The sequence below is a fragment of the Balaenoptera borealis genome (assembly GCF_965194805.1).
Source record: "Balaenoptera borealis genome assembly, chromosome: 9".
In the NCBI taxonomy this organism is placed as follows: domain Eukaryota; kingdom Metazoa; phylum Chordata; class Mammalia; order Artiodactyla; family Balaenopteridae; genus Balaenoptera; species Balaenoptera borealis.
The window spans coordinates 68247368-68271585 of record NC_138873.1 but is presented as its reverse complement, the minus strand read 5'-3'; the positions used below and the strand labels follow the sequence as shown (position 1 = coordinate 68271585).

At 45.4% G+C, this 24218-nt stretch overlaps 1 protein-coding gene and 1 long non-coding RNA gene across 6 annotated transcripts in view; one reads left to right on the top strand and one right to left on the bottom strand.

The window, feature by feature from the left end:
* Positions 1 to 7131: 7131 nt before the first annotated feature.
* The window catches only part of LOC309635111 (gamma-aminobutyric acid receptor subunit rho-2), a 40545-nt gene continuing 23458 nt past the window's right edge, over positions 7132 to 24218 (bottom strand). The window contains exons 1-8 of one of the 5 annotated variants that reach the window (XM_082405964.1): positions 19861 to 20132; positions 18520 to 18743; positions 17370 to 17452; positions 17041 to 17181; positions 14785 to 14937; positions 13343 to 13557; positions 8913 to 9113; positions 7132 to 8812 (exon numbers count right to left, since the gene is read on the bottom strand). In XM_082405964.1, coding sequence (XP_082262090.1) covers positions 8468 to 8812; positions 8913 to 9113; positions 13343 to 13557; positions 14785 to 14937; positions 17041 to 17181; positions 17370 to 17452; positions 18520 to 18734 — 1353 coding nt within the window. In that variant the 5' untranslated portion in view covers positions 18735 to 18743; positions 19861 to 20132 and the 3' untranslated portion in view covers positions 7132 to 8467. Of the gene's footprint in view, positions 9114 to 13342; positions 13558 to 14784; positions 14938 to 17040; positions 17182 to 17369; positions 17453 to 18519; positions 18744 to 19853; positions 20133 to 20207; positions 20471 to 24218 lie in introns of those variants that run through there. The other 4 variants (XM_082405965.1, XM_082405963.1, XM_082405961.1 and 1 more) reach the window with 4 other exon arrangements.
* On the top strand, positions 20401 to 23649 carry LOC309635152. The gene is made up of 2 exons (XR_014248665.1): positions 20401 to 20572; positions 21354 to 23649. It is a non-coding gene; the product is annotated as an uncharacterized lncRNA (long non-coding RNA).

The following is a 24218-nucleotide window of genomic DNA, read 5'->3' as shown; positions in this document are numbered from 1 at the left end:
ATCCTGAGAGGTGGGCCATCTTATTCCAACTTCAGAGAGAACCTGTGCAGTACCGAAGTCTGGGTGTTCACAGGTGTCCCAGTGGGTCAGAGGGCTGAGAGGATGAAATCTGTAGCCAAAGTGACAAGTCTCAACCCAGGTCATGTGCTGTCACCAACTTCATGTAATTTGATGCATATTAACTAATTTGAATTCTATAACCGGCAGAAGGGGCTATCTGGGCAGGCACTTTTCCTTTAAAAACTAGCTGTCTGACATGATGCCTGTTACTCAACCTCTCTGGGTCTGGCTTTTTATCTGCAAAATGAAGGGCGAGACATCCCCCTAGAAAGGTGGTCCCCAAAAGCTCCGGCTGGTCCATGATGAAGTTTTCATCTGTCCTTTTGATGAAAACGTCAGGGTAAAGAGCAAACTAGAAGGATTTTATATTCTGAGATCAGGTCTTCCTACATTTTCAGTGTGAAAATTTTTGTTGTTGGTTTAGAAATGATTGCAATTATAGATGGAAGTGTATTTGGGTTATAGGGTGGTTTTAAATGTTTTCATCTAGCAAAGTTAAAAGTTGGCAACGCTCTTCCTCCCCTTCTTCCCTCTCCTTTCCTTCTCTTCCTTCTTCCTCCTCCTCAGCCCCTTCCTTCTCCTCTCCTTTGTCTACTTCTTATTTTTCTGGGCCCAGCACTGGGCTGAGTACTTCAGACACTTTAACTCAGTCCTCACATCCATCCTAAGAGGCCAAAATTATCATCTTCTTTTTTTTCAGATGGAGAAGCTAAGACTCAGAGAGAGTAAGTAGATTACTCAAGGTCACACAGCTGGCAAAATGCATTTACTTAATCTCTAGTTTCCTGCCTGCTTATTGAACAGGAATAAGATATTGCAAAAGCTAAGAGTAAACGACATGACGTAAGTAAAGCATCTTTTTTTTCTAATTGCAAAGCTATAAAGCAATATCTTTGAAACAATTTCTCTACAAACAGGAGACTTTAAAAAATTTTCTGTAAAAAACATACATGGGGGCTTCCCTGGTGGCGCAGTGGTTGAGAGTCTGCCTGCTAATGCAGGGGACATGGGTTCGAGCCCTGGTCTGGGAAGGTCCCACATGCCGCGGAGCAACTAGGCCCGTGAGCCACAACTACTGAGCCTGCGCGTCTGGAGCCTGTGCTCTGCAACAAGAGAGGCCGCGATAGTGAGAGGCCCGCGCACCGCGATGAAGAGTGGCCCCCACTTGCCACAACTAGAGAAAGCCCTCGCACAGAAACGAAGACCCAACATAGCCAAAAATAAATTAAATAAATAAATAAATAAATAAATAAATAAATAAATAAATAAAATGAGTTACAGAAATAAGATGCCTTATTGGAGATAATCTTAAATCCCCTTGCCTTTAAAAAATATATATATATACATGTGTCCTTATGTGTAAACAGTGTAACTGTGAAGAATATCTTAGTTTGAGGAAGTTTATTGTTACATTTTTGCAATAGGTGAGGCACAACTGTCTCCTGCTTCTCCAACATCTCAATTAAAAAAAGAAAATAATCAAGGAAAACAGTGAAATTAAAATTAAACAAATGCAAAAGCCTAAGGTTTTTGGAGAGAAAAATGACCATAATCTATGTGTAGCACAGCATCTAGAGCATAGTGGGTACTTACAAACAGTAGCTTTCGTGTCGCTTCAGCAGCACATACTGTATACTAAAATCAGAACAATACAGAGGAGGTTAGCATGGCCCCTGCTCAAGGATGACAAGCAAATTTGTGAACCGTTCATATTTTTTATGTATAACAAAATCACTTTGCTATATAGCAGAAACTAACACAACATTGTAAATCAACTATACTTCAATAGAAGAAGAAAAAGAACAACAACAAAAAAAAACAGTAGCTTTCATTAATTCCTTCTGTCGGTACTTACTGAGCATCTAACATGTGCCAAACACTGTTATGTACCCTGAGATACAGCAGCTAAGAAAATAGACAAAAACCCTGCCCACTGGAGCTGACGTTCTAGGGCTTGTTACCTCTGTGATTACATCCTCTGCTACGGCTTTCACCCACGTGCACTCTCTCTGCTCCCAGGAGGAAGGAGAGAGGTTCGTGGCCACGCTGCACTCTGCAGCTCTTCCAATGCCACGGCAGCGCAGACATGAGGGAGAAGAGGTGCTCTCTGGGGGAAAAGGAAAGGTGACGGGAGGAGGACCTGGATAAAGGCTGGAGGCTAGAAGAGTCTGGCAACCGGAGGACCAGGACCTGGGGTTGGAATCTTCCTCCCAGCAGTTTGGGCAAATCTGATGTCAGAGCAGAAAAACCAAAGCTCTGCGGGTGGTGGTGCTTGCCTGTCCCTCCCACCTCCGGCCTCCATTCCACCCATGCCAGGAGGCCAGGTACCTTCTGGACTGATGGGAGGAATGTTGATAGGAGAAGATGGAAACTTCCCTTGGGCCCTTTGCGTCTCAGACCCCAGAGCTTTATAAGAGGAAAACGTAAAAAGTGAAAAGGTTTTGGGGCCAGAAGTCCCAGTTCCATTAAACTGGATTCTTGGAAGGATTAAAGGACTGGGTTCCTGTAAAAGCACCTGCTCATAGTAGGTTAAGTATCCCTGTTGGGCTGGTTTGTTTGCCCAAGATCAGGATGAACAGATCGCTGGGAAGAGGAAGGGTGGGCTTCTTTTCCTCAGTGCCCTCCCCTGCTTTCTGGCTGGGTCCACAGCCCGGCCCCCACACACTATGCTCATTCCTGCTCTCCTATCTCCCAGGGTCCTCCCCCAGAGCAGACCCTGAAGCACCCCCAGAGAGCCCCTTGTCTCCCAGGGAACCCAGTTTGCAAACTATGCAAAACTCTCCCAGAGAAATTTATTTCAGACTTTAGTACCAGCCTTTTAAAAAGAGTTAGTGTTATTAACAACAGCAACCAAAAAAAAGAGTTGTGAGTACAAGAAAACCAGGAACTCTGGGGATGGGGCTCAGGCACTGAGATTTTTTCCAACAGCTCCCCAGGTGACTAAACCAGGGCTGGGAAGCATGGATTAAGGAGAATAATCACAACATAGAGGAAGTGCGTCAGTGCACAAATGCATAAGATGCTTTGGAAACACAGGTGAGTTAAAAATAAATTAAGCCTGGGCAAGGGAGAGGATGTCAGGAAAAGTCACAAAGGGGAGGTGACATCTGAGCTCAACTTTAAATAATGAGGGAAGGTGGTCTCTAGGCCCTCCCTACTTGAGATATGGTCTGCAGACCAGCAGCGTTGACGTCTCCGGGACGCTTGTTAGAAACGCATAAGCCTAGGTCCCCTCCCAAACCTACTGAATGAGAATCTGCATTTTAACAAGGTCTACAGGGACTTCCCTGGTGGTCCAGGGCGTAAGATTCCGCACTCCCAATGCAGGGCGCCCAGGTTCAATCCCTGGTCGGAGAACTAGATCCTGCATGCATGCCACAACTAAGAGTCTGCATGCTGTAACTAAAGATCCCATGGGCCACAACTGAGACCTGGCACAGCCAAAATAAATTAATTAATTTTAAAAGTTTTAAAAATAAATAAGTTTATTAACAAGGTCTCCAGGTTACTAATAGGCACGTTAAAGTGTGAGATGCCTTGGGCAAAATGGATAAGGTGAAGTGCATTTGCCATCATAAACCTGGCCAGTTTACATTCATCAATGGTTTCCTACACCTGAGGTTGGTTTTTCTATTTATCTTTTAAACCCCAAACCTAATGTTCTCAAGGGTTGACCCAAATGCCATTCCATGATGACATCTGCATGTCTGAAGGTGAGGACTGAGTGTTTAGTCAATCCGCTAGTGGGGAAGGTATTTATACTACAGGTGTGGACACTTTCCGCTGGCTATGGAGGTTGGACAGGCTGGGATGTAGGGCCCTTCTGGCACCAGATTTAGCTCTCAGTGCAGATAGGCCAGTGTACTCGCCCTCGGACACATGTTGGGCACACAGCCTTCCTTTGGGTACCATTTTAACGTGTGTCACATTTCTTAGGGATTGGTGGGGAGTTGGGGGCGGGTAGGTCCCTCTGAATGGCTGCACGTCCCACAGGCCAGCTTCCAGCCTCAAGGAGCCAACCCCGTGTCCTAGTTTAATTCCAGGTTCCATCTGGGTGCAGGGATAACTCCAGGCCGACATGTTTCAGCACAACCTAGGCCAATTTGGGTTTTATTTTCAGCCCCTTCTCTGTCCATCTAAGTAAGGAAATAAATCACTTTTCCCTGAAAATACCGTGAGAAATGAATTGTTTCATGCAAAGTCCACCTACCTGATGTGTTCACACAGTTATGGAAGGCAGCACACTTCCGTGGGTGTGTACTAGGGGAAATCCTTCCAACCTTGGCAGGATTTACGTGAGAACGGAATTAGGAACCCTACATCCCGCTCTCACCACGGCGCCAGGCACAGAGAAGGCACTCGATATGCCATCCTTTACACAACGCAGCTGCCCACACTGTGCGGCATGCGAGATCCTAGTTCCCCAGCCAGAGTTCGAACCCTCGCCCCATGCAGTAGCAGCTCAGAGCGTTAACCACTGGACCACCAGGGAAGTCCCAGTGCAGTTGCTTTAATGTCTGTCCTCCCATCTTCTGTGGTGGCTGAGGCAGGTGCCATGCTCCCGCCCGGCAGTGCCCACCCCACATGGGGACGGAGGACGGCACGAGTCCTCGAGACTGCTGCTTCCCAAGCTCTGTCCACAGACCTGGTAGCTGGGTTATAGACATTGTTCTTGGACCACGCCCCCCAGTTCCAATTGAAGAGTTTGGGGAACGCACCACTGAGACCACAACCTTCACCCACACTAGGTATGCCGTAGTGTTATTTTTAAGTCCTCCAAGTAAACAAGAGTCTAAAATAGTCTTCCGTGGTATTACTATTTTTTTGGCTGCTCCACGCAGCTTATGGGATCTTAGCTCCCTGACCAGGGATGGAACCCACACCCCCTGAATTGGAAGCACGGAGTCTTAACCAACCACTGGACCACCAGGGAAGTCCGGTTTTCCATTGTAAATAGCAGTTCTCTGAACATTTTTCCTTCTACCTACATAAACCTCTTATACTGGAGAGAACGGTCCCTCTTCTTTGCCACGGAAGGCCATCTACCTGCATGATTTATCCCACCTAGCCTCTGGACTCCATCTTGCCAGATCTGTTCATAGCCCTTACCCTTCTCAACTTCTGTGGTTATTATTTGCCCCCAGCCCTACCCTCCTCCACTTGAGAGTATGCCTTCTTCCTGCATCTGTGACATACTCTCCTGGTTCTCCTTCCATTTCTCTGATCAACCCTTCTCTTCCCACCTAAATAAATACTCCCAAGCTCTTGTTTGCAGGCCTCCTCTCTTCCGCTTCTCTCCTTAGGAGTTTCGCCCACCTTGATAGCTTCATTCATTGAGCACATCGGGGAGGGTAGTCCCAAATCTCTACCTCCCTCCAGCCGCAGACCAGTGTTTATAACTTTTTACTTGACATCTCCACTTGCTTGCCAGACCAAACTCCTCACCTTCCACTGGAATAGCTCCTTCACCTGGCTTCCTGGTCTCTGTCAATGTCAGCACACAGGCGGAGGTTCTCAAACATCACTGAGCTTAACATTATTATCATTATTTTCCTGCCTCATCGGTTCCCTGAAACTCAGCAGCTTTCCATTTTCCAAATTCATGCTCTCCCTTCTGCTGAGGTTTACAAAAAGATTGAACCAAATCAAAGTGGTTTCAAAGAGTTCTGTCTAAACTTACTCACAGCCCAGAACGCTGATTATCTTTGACATACATGGCCCAGACCAGACCCGTCCAGTTTCTTCCCCAGGTTTACTCTAAGTGGGATGAACCTGGAAGGACCCTTGACACCACAGTCACGGAACTAGAAGGATGAGAACCCAAGACTTTTGTGCATTTGGCGGAGTGTCTGCTCACTGCCCCTAAACACACCCAAGCTTTCCTTCTCCATGTTAATATTCCCTCCCCTCCTTTCTACTAGTTGAAATTATACCTATCCATTGCTCAGAATTTACCATAAATAACACTACTCCTCAAATGCTGTAATCTCCCCCTCCTTTGAACCATGCCCGCTACCACTGTAAGCTTCTTAACGGCTGAAAGCTGTTTCCCATGCATTTATCTGTCACCACCCCATCCCCTCACCCTGGCACAAGGCCTTGAAGACAAGTGCACAATAAATGTTGGCTCCTTATTGTCAAAGAGGTATGTCTGATCATCAGTTTTTGTATAATACCTATTTCTTTTATTCTTACATGCACATTTTTCACAATTTAATATGGGTGAAGTCAGGCTTCATCTTATAATCATTGGTTGCTATAATTTAATTAGCAGCATTTTTTCTTGCTTGGTGGTACATAAACTATGGGTGCATCTTACATCTGATAGTGTCTTAGATTCAGTGAAATAAAGTATCATTCAAGCATCCCTGATAACAATTATGTTTACTCCTCTATCTTCCTGTCTCTAAGGTGAATTGTTCCGTTCTCAAAATTTCCTTAGTTCCTGTTCTCTACTCCTACTGTTGTCTCCTCTTCACCTCATTTAATTTTCTACTTTTCTCAAGTAGAGTCAGATTATCACACTGCAGTAAAGCTGTGCTAAATCTGATGGTGTCATTGGTTCACGGTCCCACATGATAAAATGCTATTTACAATTCTACATGTTTGCTACAGAATGAACTCCAGTTCACTGTATAAGCTAGTTAAAATACATCTTTATTTTTTTTTTAAAGTGTGATCAGGCCACCATGTTATATGAGCCTCAATTTATGAAGACAATGTAGTCAGAAGCAGAGCAGTATTGGAATTAAATAAGACAACCAAATAATAGGATATATTTAACGACAATGTATCAATAATTATCATTCTTTGAGCAGCATTGTGGCCTAGGAGAGTCTCTAGAGAGTAAAAGTTTCTAAACATGTCCAGGTGCCCTGTACCATCCAATTTCCTTGTTTACGTACCTTCATTCTTCATTTGTCCTTGAAGCTGGGAGAGCCGCTGGTCTTGGGCCAGGCAACTCCGTGGGGGGGAAGCTGTCCTCATCAGCACTGGGAGGGGCGGGGGACCTGCTGTGACCCCTAGTGTTGCAGACAAAGCTGGTCTCTCACCTCTTCCTGCAACCTAGGATCCAGCCAAAACAGATGACTTGCCCCTCAAACTATACTCTGCAATCCCAAACTTTCCCGCCTCTCTCATGCCTTTGCTCAGGCCGATCCTTCCATCTGCAGCAGCACTGTCTAACAGGACTTGCTGTGATTGCGGAAATGTTCTCTAGATCTGCACTATCGAATACAGTAGTCGCTGGCTGCATGTGGCTATTGAGTAGAGCACTTGAAATGTGGCTCGCACAACGTGGCAAGAACTGAGTTTTTAATTTTATTTAACTTTAATTAACTTAAATTTAAATAAATACATAGCCAGTGGCTACCATATCGGACCGCACATATCTAGCATGTACTTTCTACATGTGCACCTAGCATGAACATTTCTTCTCCAAATCCCCAACCTTCGAGGAGCGGCTCAGAAGCTGTTTTCTCCACGAGATCCAGTCTTCCACTGGAAATCATTCTTTCCTTCCTTAGAATTCCCATTACACGTTGAACCATCTTTGTTGCGCTTAATACTTTTTAACTTACACGTAATCGTATACCATATCCTTGACCAGTCCTTTTTCTGAGAGCTATACAAGAATAAGACGATCTCTTACTCTTAATGTGGACCCTACTATATCTAGTGCAGGGATTTTTTTAATGTTTGCTGCATGAATATACTAGAAGCAGAGTAATTCACATTAACAATGAGGAATTGACAATGATTGCTGTGCAGTAAAGGATTAACCTTGACAAAAGAAAGGTTTGGGCCTTGGCCTCTAGCTCCTGGGAGGTAACTTCTAAACCCCTGGGCTGTCCTGCCTGATTGGAGGGTCTTTGTTCACCTGGGGGCCTACGGCCATGTCGGATGGTCTAAGCTAACAATGTGATTTATGATGGGGTTTCAGGCTGAGATTGATCAGCTCAGCCTCTGAAGGAACTGGAGACTAAGGTCAGCCATATAGGCAGTCAGCTATATCCAGATGGCCAGCCCCCAATAAAAACTCTTCACTTTGATGGGTTTGGGTGGTTTCCCTGGCTGGCAATACTCAATGCATGTTGTCACACATTGCTGAGAAAAATAAGCGCTGGCACAGGGCAGGTATTCAATATTTAATGAATGGTTGAATGGATGTATGAATGAATGACGTCCCTTAATAGCAAAATCATGCGAGTTGCCAGACTCACCCACGTCAAATCATTTCCTGTCTGGGATCTGAGTTGTTTTTCTTTCCTAGATAGGCACTTAATCCAGTGTAGGGTTTACAGATTTTTTTATTCCTATTTTGAATCTTAATTTCCTGTCTCCTATCCAGAATGCCCCTAAACTTGCCCTTCATTTTTCCCTTCCCTTTACAACTGAATCCTAGGCTTCATAAGGGTCTCAGAACATTCATCTGGGAGGCATTTGAGTCTTTTTTTATTGGAGGGAGGCTCTCATGAACCTGTTCACACACGAGAACAGAAGAAGACGGTCCCAGAGCGGCAAGAAGTGGGACACAACACAGCATGAACGATGAGCAAGCCCATGAGGCCTGGGGGAGGGCAGCTGGAGGGCTCCTGGGCTCCTCCGGGAGCCAGGATGCTGCTCGAGGTGGTCCAAGAGCTGCTGCTCTGTGAGGGGACACGCTCAGCAGGTCCACGTGTGGGCGGCCGGCCAGACACCAGAGATGTCCGTGCCCTTCCCCAGGCATAGCCTCAGAGCCCCTAGGCAAACACTGACCAATAAATTAAGTTGAAAAATATGTAGGAAGCTGGGAATATCAACCGGGAGTATTTGTCGATGGCGTGGGTGTTCTGGAAGATGCGAAGACCCACCTGGCCCTTCAGAAGCCCCTTCTTCCTGGAGGAGTTGGATTCACTGCTCAGGGCCAGGTGGGCCACTATTTTGTCTTGCCTTTCTTCTTCTGTCAGAATATGGCTTCTCGGGTACCCGGCCAGGCTGTTGGCCTCAGACTCACTGCAGCTTCCACCCAGCATCATGGTTCTTGAGTGGAGCATTCCACACATGCATGGGAACTGCGGGCAGCAAACACAAGGGGAGATGTCAGGCATGTTTAGGCCTGTGAGAGGCCCAGAGGAGGCTGCCTGGGCCGAGAGTAAAGCCCATGGCTTCTCAGAACCACAGAAAAGGCAGAACTAGAAGCATCTCCAGAGATCACTTTGTCCAACGATTCTCTGTCCTGGCTGTGTACTGGAGTCACCTTGGGAGCTCTTTAAACTGGCCATGCCCAGGCTCCACTCTAGACGGATTAATGTACGGCTCCCAGGTGATTCTACTATGCAGCCAGGATCCAGAACCACTGATTTAGTCCAAATGCCCTCCATTGCAGAAGCAAAAACTAAGACCAAGAGAGGCTATACAATTCTCCTGGGATCAGACAGTTAGTGTCAGATTCAGGACTTTAAACACACCTCTTCTGGTTCCAGCCGTGGACCTCCACCACTGCGTGCATGAATCAAAAGATGATTAGGTAGGAGAGTGTCCTTATTCTAAAGAGTTCCACTTAAGGGTAAAGGGTCATGGTACCTATCAGGTATTTTTATTTTTATTTTTTTATTTATATATTTTTTCTTGGATTTTTTCTTTCAAGTTTTTTTAAAAATTGAAGTATAATTGATTTACAGTGTTGCATAATTTCAGGTGTACAACAAAGTGATTCAGATATATATATATAGAAAGAGAGAGATATACACATATACATAAAATGTTTTTTCAGATTCTTCTCCATTATAGGTTATAACAAGATAGTTCCCTGCACTATACGGTAGGTCCTTGTTGTTTGTCTCTTTTATATATAGTAGTGTGTACCTGTTAACCCCAAACTCCTAATTTATCCCCCTCCCCCCTTTCCCCTGTCACGTATTTTTTAATGGTTCAGCTGCACCAACAAAAGTATGTTTATATGAGAAAAAGCTCACACAAAAATGGCAAAATGTCAACAGTGTTGGATGGAGGGGCAGGGTGTATGAATGTATATTATCCTATTTTTTCAACCATTTCTGTGAGTATGAAAATGTTTATAAGGTGGAGGGAAGGGAATGGTCTTGTTTAACTCCTCCCCAGCAAAGCTGGCACCGGTTAACGGCTGGTTCATGAACCCATATTTGTTGGATGAAGGCTTTGCTATGTTTTTTTTTTTTTAAATCTATTTTATTTATTTATTTATTTTTGGCTGCTTTGGGTCTTCGTTGCTGCGCGCGGGCTTTCTCTAGTTGCGGTGAGCGGCAAGTGAGGGCTACTCTTCGTTGCAGTGCTCGGGCTTCTCATTGCAGTGGCTTCTCTTGTTGTGGAGCACAGGCTCTAGGCACGTAGCGTTCATTAGTTGCGGTACGCCAGCTCAGTAGTTGTGGCGCACGGGCTTAGTTGCTCTGCGGCATGTGGGATCTTCCCGGACCAGGGCTCGAACCCGTGTCCCCTGCATTGGCAGGCGGATTCTTAACCACTGCGCCACCAGGGAAGCCCCGAGGCTTTGGCATGTTTTGAATGACTCTATACAGGAAAGTCCAATGGATTATAAATCAAAAGTATTTAAATATAATCCAAAGGTATTTGATGATAATCAATGTACAGATTATTGAAAATTTAAACAAGGATTCACATACCCAAGTAAAAAAGGTTTGTGTTTGGCTGATGCTGGCCAAAGGTATGACGCCTGCCTGATCCAGCCAACTGACCTTGGGTTTATTCCCAACCTGTTGGCTTTAATGTGTTTCTAACCTGGCTCTCAGCCCTGTGGTGCCTCTGTTTTTCCATCTGGGAAAGTGAAATAATGACATTTCACACATTTCCTCCTATTGTCATGGATCTTGAAATACACCAATGGATACCAGGAAGCTTTAGAATGCAAAAATAGATGAATGATTTTATGTCAAATCAGAATAACTTGAAGTATTTTTACACTTGAAGAAATCTGTAGTTTGGAGAGCTATTTTTTTTAATCAGGCATGATTGTTTCATTGTTATTTCTATGTCTTGTCCCACCAGCAACAATAATTAAGTAGCACATTAATACATTCCTAGAATAATTAACTCATAGATTTTAAGGATAAAAGGTCAGTGAGAGGTCATCTATTCAATTCTTTGCATTTAGCTAAAATCACATCCAAACTGGTAAAATTGTGAGATATTGTTATATCACTGGGGACTTCTTTTTTTGTAAGACATGGGTCTTCTTTTTCCTTGCTCTAAACTGAAATTCTTTCTGCTAAAATAAAAACAGACATTTAAGATTTTGAGTTAGAATCAGGAAATGCCCCAAATTATGGAAAATCTCTATTTCCCACATCAGCTCATTTCTAAGAAAAATTAAGTGGCACGTGGCGCACTGGGTCTGGATGATCAGCCAAAGAATTCAAGCACATATAGGGGAGCAGAACTATACTCTGCCTGCCGGTTTCAACCCAAAGCAGCACGGGTCCCCTTTTGAACCATGGTGAACCTAGCAGGCTTCAGTCAACTTTGCCCTCTGCAGAGCAGAAGTCAAAACTCAGGGAGCATCAGAATTGCCTGGGAGCTTGTCAGCAAGGCCAATTCCAGGGTGCCATCTCTGGAGATTCTGAGCCCGTAGGTCTGGGGTCCAGCCCTTAATCTTCATCTTTAATAGGCTGAGAAGGTGAATCCAGGCCAGGTGCTCCTGGGCTCCCACTTTGGGACCCTCAGCTCCACTGGGGGCCATGTTAACGTTGTGAACAGTGGTTTCTCTGTGGGGCAGCGGGAGAGAGATTTCGTGTCCTCCCACCGGTCTGCCTCCCCAGCAGCCGCAGCTTCTCAGCCTTTCAACCGCGTGCTTGACAACAGTGGAGAACAAGCCCTCACTTCCCGGCTGTCTGTTCCCATAGACATGGAGCTAGACTTGGAGCCCAAAGGGCTGTCCACGGATGATTTCCTCATTGCTCTTTAGCCAGCATCGTATCATCACTGGCAAACACCGGACCCATTATATGGCAACAGGTTAATGATCTGCCTGAGTACAAGTTATGTGCTGTTAATGGTTCATGGGCGCATATCTGTCGGATGAAGGCTTTGTTATTTTTTGAACAGCTCTACACAAGGAAAGCCTAACAGATTACAAATCAAAAGTGTTTAAGTATATTCTAAAGGCATTTGATAATGATCAATGCACAGATTATCAAAATTTGAGGGAATTCCCCGGTGGTCCAGGGGTTAGGACTCGGCACTTTCATTGCCAAGGGCCTGGGTTCGATCCCTGGTTGGGGAACTAAGATCCCACCAGCTGGGGAAAAAAAAAAAAAAAAAATTGAACAAATCCTCAAATGCTGAAGCAATAGTATTTTGAAGACAATTTAAAATATAAACTCTTAAACAATCTAGCATATTTGAAGACAATTGGAAAAATTTAACAGGTATAATGTGGGCATTAAAAAGCTATTTTTAAAAAGGCAACAGGTCCCCTTTCCTAAAATTTAAAGCTCCCTTTGCTAAGGAGCTCCCAGCCAGCTAGACACACATAAATGTGAATTTTCACGTCCCCTGATCTCTACACCTTTTAGGTAAACACCCATTTTGATCAGTACAATGACTAGCAAGGATTTGGTAACAAGTTGGCATTTTATTTCTTAATGTGATTAATAAGAGTCCGCATATGAATAGAATAGATTTTCCCTCTCTGCCCAGGTGCATTGCCCTGAATTCCCCATTTGCATTCCGTCCCATAGTAGACTTTACTATAGTGCAGTATCGTATAGATAGCATAGTATTTCCAATGAGTCTAAAGGCTAAGGTTGTGTGGCTGAATTTTCACTGGGCCAGACCACTGATAAATACAGGAGTTTTTTATGCTAGAACTTTCCTCTTGTCTGTTCACAGGACGTAGAGACATTTTCCCTAGACAGGTTCAGTAATGATAGTGATAATTTATGTGCATCTAGAACCACACAGTTTCAAAACAACTCTCATATACATTTTTGTAAGGGTATTGTGACCCTTACAACAACCCTGGGAGGAAGGTGGGGTGAGGGTTCTGTTATACTTTTTTTTAACAGATGAGGAAACTGAGGCCCAACATAAATGGCAGAGTTGGGCCCAAGAACCCAAGTCTTCCTAGTCTTTGTCCAAAGACTTTCTACTTTCTGGGATCCTTTGTGATGGAAGCTAGGATATTCTAAAACGGATCCTCCTCCTTTTGCACAAACATCTCCCTTTTCTCCATGAAAGCTCCCTCCCGCTATTCTCATCCAACCAGCAGCATGGGCTCCAACAAGGAAACGAATGAAACTTCTCTCACCTTCTCCTGCGGCTTCCGCTCCAGCACGGTGGTCAGGTAGTTGACGGCCGCGTACTCCAGCACCGAGAGGAACACGAACACGAAGCTGACCCAGAGGTAGATGTCCACGGCCTTGATGTAGGACACGCGGGGCATGGAGGCATTCACACCCGTGATGATGGTGGACATGGTCAGCACCGTGGTGATCCCTGCAGCATCCAGCTTTAGTTCAGCCACTGACAAGGGTACACAGCTGCCCTCACATTTCACTAAGTCCCTTTTTTTTCAACTAGTAACCCTTTTATACTGATTTTTGTAGTATGTTTCTTCCAAGGTCTTATGATGCTTAAAGAGATTTTATGTATAATAGTGTGTATATGTCCATCCCAATCTCCCAATTTACCCCTCCCCCTCTGGTAACTATAAGGTCGTTTTCTACATCTGTAACTCTATTTCTGTTTTGTAAATAAGTTCACTAAGGCCCATTTTACATTTGCTCTCTCTTACACCTAACAGGAAGTGGCCAGGGCACGTTTCCACCGCATCGCGGTGTGAGGATCTGCAGGGATCTGCTCCCGCGCAGCCCACCCGTTCTCCTCCCAGCCAACTGCCCGTCCCCTGTCACTCTGAGCCACTTGGGAGCCTGGGTTTCTGCAATGTGGTTGCTCAGATCAGCAGAGCTTCCCGAAGGATCTGCTCAGATGTGGACTTTAAAACAGTGGCTATGAAAATCAACTCTACTTCAATAAAAACAATAAAAATTAAAAAGCAGGGGCTACAGGACCCCTCTCAAGGAACCTTCCCAAACGTCAAGGAAAGAACACATCCTCCCTCGTCTGAGTCCAGGAAGACTGTGGAAATTCCTGGAAGCCTGTCATACAGGTTTCTTCTTCACTGTGCCTTGCTGGTCAAACCCTCACATGTCTCAGTGCCCAAGCTGATTGTGTCCAAATCTCAATGACGAATTGCAAATGTTTACTCTGGCATTTAGGGTCTGAGAAGGACTAAACCACAGCTCCAGGGAGTACAGCCCTCTCCTTCCCAGAAATCATGAAATATGGGCCCCACTCCCAAACTGTCAGTCTGTCTAAATAAGGCCAACAAAGTTTTTGTATTTGCAGAGTAAGTTTGGGCATTTGTCGAATTGTCTTATTTATCAAAGTACTGAGCTCTGATACTGCCAGTGGTGGAAGTCTACACCCCAAGTAGGTGCTATCCTTCTGAAATGATTCGAGCAGAGCTGATGCGGTTTGAACTCCCTGTGGTTTTCACAGTGTAGTCTGGGAAACTGAGGGCAGTATGTGAATGGAAAGCAAGAAGCAGGAGGAGAGTTCGCTCCTTCTGACTCTGACAGCCCATCGGTTAAGGACCCTGAATGATGATTTTACTTCTCCTTTACATAGTGATTGATTGAAAAAAATAAATAAATAACCACCCTATCACACCTTATCAAATGCTTTTACCCAGGGAAACTCTGGCGGGCACAGCTCTGTGGTCGATCCAGAAGGACACCCAGGACAGCATGACCATCAGGGTGGCGGGAAAGTAGGTCTGCAGCAAGAAGAAGAAGATGTGGCGACGCAACGTGAAGTTAATGTAGAGACGGTTGTACCAGCCTGGGGGACACAGGAAGAAGCCAGTGAGGTTCCATCGCAGAGGCAAAACCAAACTCCTTCCCCGGGGGCCCTTCTTCCCCTGTCATCACACTCATCTTCAGCAGAAAGTTAAAAGTGAATGATCCAAGGGACTTCCCTGGCAGTCCAGTGGTTAAGAATCTGCCTTCCAATGCAGGGGACGCGGGTTTGATCCCTGGTCAGGGAACTAAGATCCCACATGCTGCGGGGCAACTAAGCCTGCGTGCCGCAGCTACTGAGCTCACACACCACAACTAGAGAGCCCATGCACCACAACTACTGAGCCTGCATGCTCTGGAGCCTGGGCACCACTACCAGAGAGAAGCCTGCACACCACAACGAAGAGCCCGCACACCTCAGCAAAAAGATCCCGTGTGCCACAACTAAGATCCGGCACAGCCAAAAATAAATTAAAAAGAAAAAAGAGTTAATGATCCAAAAAAAAAAAAAAAATAGGGAATTCCCTGGCGGTCCCGTGGTTAGGACTCCTTGCTCTCACTGCTGGGGCCCGGGGTCAAACCCTGATCGGGGAACTAAGATCCCACAAGCCTCACAGTGCGGCCAAAAAGAAAAAAGTTAATGATTGGTTGGCTTAGTATAATACATTTCCTTTCTAAAATCTAATCTCTCTGCGTCTCAGTTTTCTCATCTGTAAACTGGGTATACTACGATCTACACCACAGATCTGTTGGGTAGAAATTAGTTAATTCATATAAAGCACTCAAAACAGTGACACATAGTAAAAGTTATACCGGGAACTCTTAAAAATGGTTTTAGAAAGAGAGTTGATTTGAACTTGACAAGAACAGATGAGAAAAGAAAATTGTGTGGCAATGCACATCAGAGCAAAAGAGAAGAAAGGGATGGGGTGAGCACCATGGGCATAAAGGGAAAGCAGGTGTGGGCTGTCCTGACACCAAGGCAACCTTGGCTGGGACTCGCTCTTCTCCAGTGTTTGATGTTGCAAACAGAAGGGTGGGGCTGGGGGCAGGCGAACGGGGAGATGGTGGCCATGCAGAGGCAGACGGTAGCCCAAAAGCTTCCCACAGCCAGGCCTAGGCTTCTCAGCACTGGGACAAAGGAAGTGAGAAGTCCTCCAGGGTCCCGTGGCTGCTGCAGAGCTGTGTATTGCAGCTCTATATTGCAGAGCTGTGTAGCGTATAAAGGTAGGTTGAAGTCCTAAATCCCACCACCTGCGAATGTGACTTTATTGAGAAATCAGGTCTCTGTACATGTAATCAAAGTAAGACGAGGTCATATCGAGTTACGGTGGCCCATAATCCAGTGACCGGTGTCCTTAAAGAAGAGGGAAGTTTGGACATAGATGCACAGAGACACACCATGGGAAGACCAGAGTCACAGGGAGAATGCCACGTGACAACAGAGGCAGAGGTTGGAGCGATGCCATAACCACCAGGAGCTAGTAAGAGGCAAGGAAGGAGTCCTCCCCAGAGCCTTCAGAAGGAGCATGGCGCTCAGGCTTCTGGCCTCCAGCACTGTGAGTGAACACATTTCTATCGTTTCAAGCACCCAGTTTGTGGTACTCTGTTAGGACGGCTCTAGGAAACTAACACAAGGGCTGATGGTGAGATTCAAGAAGAGCGGACAAATGGATCCTCTCAAAACTTCAAACATGGCCCCAAAGTCCAAGAAGAGGTCACACTACGTATAAGAAATGAACCCATAGCTCTGAATATAGGTAATAAATACATAGGTAAATCCAGTAATAAATACATAAATAAACAAGTAATAAATACATTTCCCCATATCGTTAAGTCAAACGAATCAGGTTACAGAATAGCGTGTACACTCTGACCCTACTTTTGTAAAATTACATAATTAAAGCAGGATGTCTGCAAGGGTGTTTGCTGAATTGTTCAGAATGACTACCTCTGACCATGGAATTTCAGAGGGCAGCAACTTTTAAAGCCTCTGCTTTTAAGTGCTGTTTATGTCTTGTTGGACTGGGCATTATTAGAATAATGAAAAGTTATTTTCATTGGAAGGGGAAAAAGTTAACACTGAAAAAGAATTCTAATGTGTTTTCTTCCCCATTTGAATCCGACCGCGGCAGAAGTTAGCTACCCGTGCTGCTGTAGAAGGCCAGTCTGGAAGTGGTGTGGAATTTCTGAATCAGAAACTGAGACAGGGAGATCTTCTCATCTGTTTTCAGGGATTCATCCCCATTCTTCCAGTACAGCATCAGATCTTCATCTGTATATGCATCTTTGGGAAGAGGAAAATAAGTTAATTTGACTCCTTTTCTTCTGAGGCAGGAGCAACAGGGCCATCCTACCTCAGCCAGGGATTAAATAGGTCTTATCCCTGGCAGGCAGTACTCAGTCTCATAGTTACTAAAATGGCACCGAGAGGGAATAAGGCAAAGATTTGCCATTACGAATACAGACACTTACAGCTTTCCAGCTCCAAAGAACAGGTCTGGGAGTCCAGGGGAAAGTGGCTGAAATCCATGTTGCACATGGCGGTGACTGTAATCCTAGAACCCAAAAAACCATGTTGGCTCGTGCAGTGAGTTACTGGCTCATATACCTACCCAGAGTAAGGAGGACAAAGACACGACCAAGGGCAGCTGCCTCTTCATGTCTACTGCAGAAGCTCGGAAACCCAGGACTCTTTTTTTTTTTTTTTTTCTGCCGCGCGGTGCAGCGTGCGGGAACTTAGCGCCCTGATCAGGGATCGAACCCGTGCCGCCAGCATTGGGAGCACTGAGTCTTAACCACTGGACTGCCAGGGAAGTCCCTCTAAGTTAACTTTTAGAGTTTTGTCTTCTGTAGATGATGGTATTTGCTCTGCCCGGATCCCAGCTCCTGAGGCTGCCGGCTGTGCATGGCCCACGCCTGTACCCTTCTCTGAGCATTGCCCGCGTCCAGAGACTTGTCTTCCCCAGAGATGCCCGGAGGTTATGCCCTGCCTCCCCAGGCCCGACTCAAGGCTATTAGCACTGAATTCTGGCGAACTGTACAAGGTGTGGGATGAGACCGTGTAATCACTCAAGTCAGCCCAGAAGCCAATCTGCAGTAGCATCTAATAAACAGTAGCTATCGTTATTTTCCTAATGTTTATTACCAATAAACTAGAATCATAGGCTCTCAGGGGTGGAGGGTACATAGAAGGTCACCATCTCCCTCAGATCATTCAGGTTCAATTAGTCTCCTAACCTAACCTTAAGATCCCCGATGACAGGGAAGTCAGCACCTACTACGGTGGTCATTTCATCTTTAGAGAGTTCTAAGTATCATCAGAAGGTTCAGACCCTCCCATGTAACCCACAGACCCAAACACAGTGACAAACTCTTCGGGGCCAAAGGGACAGACCACACATATACATTTTTTTTTTTTAAAAGAGGGGTTTTTTGGTGGTGGTTTTTAAACCAAGAGTTGACTAGCTAATTCATTCCACAAATGCTGTTTTCTCACCTACTGTGAAAAGCACAGTTTAGCTCTGACGATACAGTGGTAAATCAGTCAAACGATCCCTGGCGTTGTCCACACATATATTAGGATGCCATTGGACACAGAGGCCATGACCCCGTGGACAATTACCTCAGGCTGTACAGCACCTGCCCATCCGGGAACACCCTCAGCATGATGTTGTCCGTGGTGGTGTCGTGGATGAATGACCTTTTGGAGTGAACAAAGAAGACGTCGGGGACCCAGATCTTCTTCACCAGCCGGCCGTCGAAGGTCATGCTCTTGTTGCTGGTGCTGGGGAAGACCAGCCGCTCGTCCTTCCAGTAATGCCGCAGGTAGAGGGTCATGGTGAAGTCCTGTGGGAGTGGGGGGGAGACCAGACAGAGATGGCTTACAAAGCTCTCTTCCTGACAGCCGACCCTCTGTCCACCACTGTGACGGACACCTCAGGCTCAGCCTCCAGAGTTGAAGGAAACAGTTCTGCAGCCCTGCGGGACGACGGCCAAGGCAATGGCGCTGCTGCCACAGGAAAGAGAATGGCTCATGTTTGTGCCTCATGAGGTTGGAGCCCAAGAGACAGCACAGCCCCTCCTTCAGGCTTTGCAAAGGAAAATGGCAGCTCTGATGCCCACCGCCTGCCCTGGGGCCAGCAGGGCTGGATTCCCACAAAGCCCTGCACTCTCACCTAGACCTTTGCACGCATGGCTCCTTACCTATTGCCTAACCATTCAATTCAACTTAGCAGACACTTCCGGAAACCTGGACAGTCAAGTGTCCCATTTTGCCTTTTTTTTTTTTTTTTTTTTTTTGTGGCCACACTGCGTGGCATGCGGGATCTTAGTTCCCTGACCAGGGCTCAAACCTGTGCCCCCCTGCAGTGGAAGCGTGGAGTCTTAACCACTGGACCGCCAGGGAAGTCCCAAGTGTCCAATTTTGGAGGGTTTCTACCATTAGGCTTGTAGTATATTTAAAGGCAGAATTGTTTCCTGCCCACCACTGAATCTCCAGACCCTAGTTTAGTGCCTGGCAAGGCACAATACTGGATGCTCAATAAATATCTGCAGAATGGAAAAATGGGGGGAAATGAATGAATGAGGAGATGGGCAGCTGCATGTCTAGTATAATTTCAGCCAGAAAGCTTATCCTGTTAAAAAGTGTCTCCTCGTCTGCATAGCTGGTGCCTGAAACCAAGAGTGTAGCCCTTACACCGTAGCCAGAGCTAATACATGAACGCCAATGAATAAATAACTACCCAAAGGAGCCTGTTCCAGGAGCAGGTTGAAGGAAGGCTGGAAGGAAGCATTTGGTGGCCCACGTCTGCTCTGCCAACCACACTCAGGCTCCTCCTGCCTGTCCCGGAGGCCCGCCCGTGGAGGGGAGCACCGCCCCACTGGCCCACCTCTCCCGCCCCTCTCTTCCCCGTTTTGTCCGCCACCCTTTCAGTTTGCAAACACTGCCTCAGAGACCTCGTACGCGCTCTTGCTTGGCCCTCCCTACAGCTGTCAGGCCTCAGCTGAAACGAGGCTTCTTCAAAGACGCTCCGGTGCCCGCCTGAGCCTGCTGGGCGCTGCCAAGGAGTGAGCGGAGAAGCCGTGCTCCCGGCGGGCGCTGGCGCGCAGAGACCTGCAGAACTTGAAGGGGAACACGTCCGCCTCCCGCGCTCCTCCAAGTGTGGCGGGTCCGGCCCCTCACACCGCTAAAGGGGCGCGTTCAGAACGTAAAGGGCTGGGCCTCACTCCCAGAGACCGAATCAGGAAGTCTGGGGCGGGGCCTGGGATCTGCATTTAACACCCCGCCCCGGGCCCACAAGTTATTTTTACCCGTGAAGCTGCAGAAGCGAGGCTCTGCATTTTACTAAACCTGGGCCAAACTCCAAGTCCCGGTTTCATCCGCTCCAGCTCTGGCCCCGCCCCCAGACGCAGCCTGCCCCAGCGTGGCCCCACCCACCGCAGGCCCCCAAGGGACCTCGGCCACAGCAGCCGGCTCCAGCGCTGCCTGCGGAGCGCGCCTCGTACCATGTCCACCTCCGAGATGCTGTCCAGGCTCTCCAGCTGCACGTCCACGCCCACCGGGATGGCAGGGCCTGCAAAGAGGCAAAGACGGCTGGTTAAGGCGCCTTCCTCTCTAGCACTGCGCGAGCAGACAGCCCCTACCCCCTTCCCAGGGGAGCCTGAGCGGAGCAGGGGTTTGGCAGTGGTTCAGATTCCATGAGGGTTTTCTTGCTACTTCCTGGCAGGTTGGATGCCTGAGCTTTCTCCATGAGGGCGGGGACTGTGTCTACCTTAAGTGCCTTTCCTGGGCCAACATGGGTGTTTAACCCATGCTTGTTGCATGAGTGGATGAGCTGGATTATGTATGTTTATGCTTCCATAAAATTTTTTTTAGATTTTAATATTAAAAAAAGTCTTAAATGGGGAAAACAAAAAAACCTGTGTCTGTCAAGCATATTAATGAATGCTATTCCATTCACAGGCAAAAAAATGTCTCTGAGAGCATCAGGTGGCATCTGGGCGGAGCCTTCTGAGAGGAAGGCATTGTCTGGAGGCCAGCCCACTGTACCTGGGTCCCCTGGGCCCTGGACAGGGAGTGCAGGACTAGGGCTTGCCGACCCACCGTGGTCTGAGCTGGGAGAAGCTTAGGGTGGCAGGGGGAGTCTGGGTCTCAGGGAATGAGGACTGGGAGGGCCGGGGACTTTGGCTGAGGGCAGGGGAGGAGGATCAGAGATCCTGACAGGCTCTGGTGGGCCAGGGCACTGAATGGGCTCACCGACTCTCCCCAAACCTCCCCCGTGGTAGGTTTGCTAAGACTTGCAATCCCACCATGAAAGATTTGGGGCTTTTGGCTGAGCCCGTTAGAATGGGAGCATTTTATTTATTACTGGTGGGATTTAGTGGCTATTTTCTGTGTTCTTAAACATGAAAGCAAATGAGCACAACCTTTTTTTTTTTTTTTTTTTTTTAAACCAGGGATCGAACCCGGGCCCACAGCAGTTCCAGCCGTCCTTTGGAGAGAAATTTGATAAAGGCTGTGAAGGTGGCGTTCAGGCTCTGGAAGTATTGCCCACATGGGAGTGCGGGTCAGGCTCCAAGGATCCTGGGTTGTTGGAAAACATCTGTGTGCTCAGGAGGCTCCAGAGCTGCACTCGGGGACTCGCACCCCAAGCTTGAACGGGACCAACAGCTCTGCCCTCCTTGGTCCAAGTGCAATGGAGATGACCTTTGCCTTTGACTTGCCCCGCAGCCCAAGACTAACGCTCCGCCCCCAGGTTCTCCCGAGCTCTTCATTTTGTGGCCCTTCCCAACCTGATTTTCGAGAAATTCTTCCAAATTACTGGTCTTTCTCCTTTTTCCCGTGAACAGTTTTATGTTTAGAGTATGACTGAGTCCTATAAGGTGTTAGAAAGAAAATAAGCTAACTAGGCATTTGTGCCTTAGCCCATGAACACTGACGTGGGTTTTTTACTTTCAGAGAGGGATCTGGTGAGCCAAATGGAAGTCACTGGTGGAATTTCAGGCAGTATAGCCAGTGAGGCAACAAATTCAGAAGGGAAATATGTGTTTAGCCAAGAGCTTTTCTTGGTTCCTAGACTTTCTGCAATTATTTCTCCTCACATGGTCCTGGAGAGCACACATTAGGGATTTATCCATTTTTGAAATAAAGCTATATGTCATTTCTTCTCCACTGACTCTACAACAATAAATGTGAGGTAGAATTTTAAGACAAATTAAAACAGAATTTGCCAACAGGCATCCTGCCCTAAATGAAGGTGTTTTTCAAGCAGAAGGAGTATCATCCAGAAAGAAAGCTGGAGATGCAAGAATGAATAAAGACCAACAAAAATAGTAAATATATGTATGATTCTAAGGGAACACTAACTATATAAAACAATATTAACCATGTGTTGTAGGATTGAAAAAACTAAATAAAAATACACAACATTTAAGAAGGGAGAGGTATAAATGGAGTGAAAGTGTTCTGAGGTCTTTGCATTGTCTGGAGGACAGTACAAATAGTTAATTAACATACTAGTACTATAAGCCAAAGATTCATGTTGTTTTCTAGGGAACCACAAAAAAAAGTAGTAAGGGTATATATTTTCAAAACTAAAATAGGAAAGCCAAAATAGGTATAATCAAAAATAATCAGTCTAAAAGAAAGCAAGAAAGGAAGGAGAAAAAAAAAGAGAGAACATAAAGAATAGGTTGGACAATAAAAAGGATATGATAGGATGATAGATTTAGAACCAATGTATAAATTATTCAATAAATGTAAATGGTCTAAATGCTCCAGTTAAATATATTCATACTTGATAATTCAGAAATGTTGAAAGTTTATCAAGCTGGATCAAGAAACAAAATCTGGGACTTCCCTGGCAGTCCAGTGGTTAGGACTCCATGCTTCCACTGCAGGGAGCACGGGTTCGATCCCTGGAACCCTGGTTCAGGAACTAAGATTCCGCAGGCCACGTGGTATGGCCAAAAACAAACGAACAAACAAAAAGTCATCAAGCTGCACTTCTGTTGTCTGACTCTTCCATTAAATATATTTTCTTTAAAAAAACAAAACAAATACAAACAAACAAAAAGAAACAAAATCCAGCTTCATGCTGTTTAAAGAGACACACTGAAAATATAAGAGGGAGGGACTTCCCTGGCGGTCCAGTGGTTGGTTAAGACTCCACGCTTCCACTGCAGGGGGTGCGGGTTCAGTCTCTGGTCTGGGAACTAAGATCCCACATGCCACAGTGTGGCCAAAAAAAAAAAAAGAAAATATAAGATGGAGAAAAGATAAGATACAACATGAAAGGATGCAAACATACAACATGCAAAGAATAAATAAAAGAAAGTGGGTGTAGCTATATTATATCAAGTAAAGTAGACTTAAAGACAGATGAAATAGACATAAGAGGGTCATTTCATAATAATAAATTATTCAATTCACCAATAAAATATAACAATTCTTAATTTGTGTGCATTTAATGATACTGAAATAGCATAAACTAAAAATACCTAAGTGTACTAAACGCAAAAATGTTTTAAAAATTGAGATTTTTTACATAAAACTGGAAACTTTTGGAATCAATCAATATAATTTTCCACATTTGCAGATTAAGATACAGGAAAAGCCTTTGCTAAAATCAGTACCCGTTTATAATTTTGAAAAATATAGGAATAGAAAGGAACTTCCTTAATCTGAAAAGGGATAACTACCAAAAAATAGCTACAGTAAACATCATATTTAATGATAAAATGTTGTAAGATTTCCTTTAAGATTGAGTATGTCTGTTAATGCGACTTCTGTTCAACATTGTTCTAAAGGTCCTAGACAATATAATAAGGCAAGATATGAAAAAAAATTATGACAACTAGGACAAAAGAGCCATTATTTGTATAAGATTGGGTATATAAATTTTTTTAAAATCAGCAGATAAATTGTTAGACTTAATATGAGATTTTAATGAGGATGTTGAATACAAGGTCAGTATACAAATATCAGTTGTATTGCTATACGCCAGCAAAGTTAGAAAAAGAAATTTTTTCAAAAATACCACTTACTAGTAGCATCAAAAATACTTAGGAATAGGTACCTAGAAATAAATCTAACAAAATATCTGCATGTCCTCTATGAAGAAAACTATGAAATACTGAGAGAAATGAAAGAAGACCTAAGTAATAATGTTCATGGATTGGAAGATTCAATATTGTAAAGATATTAATTACCCCATATTAAACTATAGACTCAATGCAATTCTAATCAAAACCCCCTTAGATTTTCTTGTGGAACTTGGCAAAGAGATTATTAGGAAATTCAAAGTTCCAATGGCAGTCCTT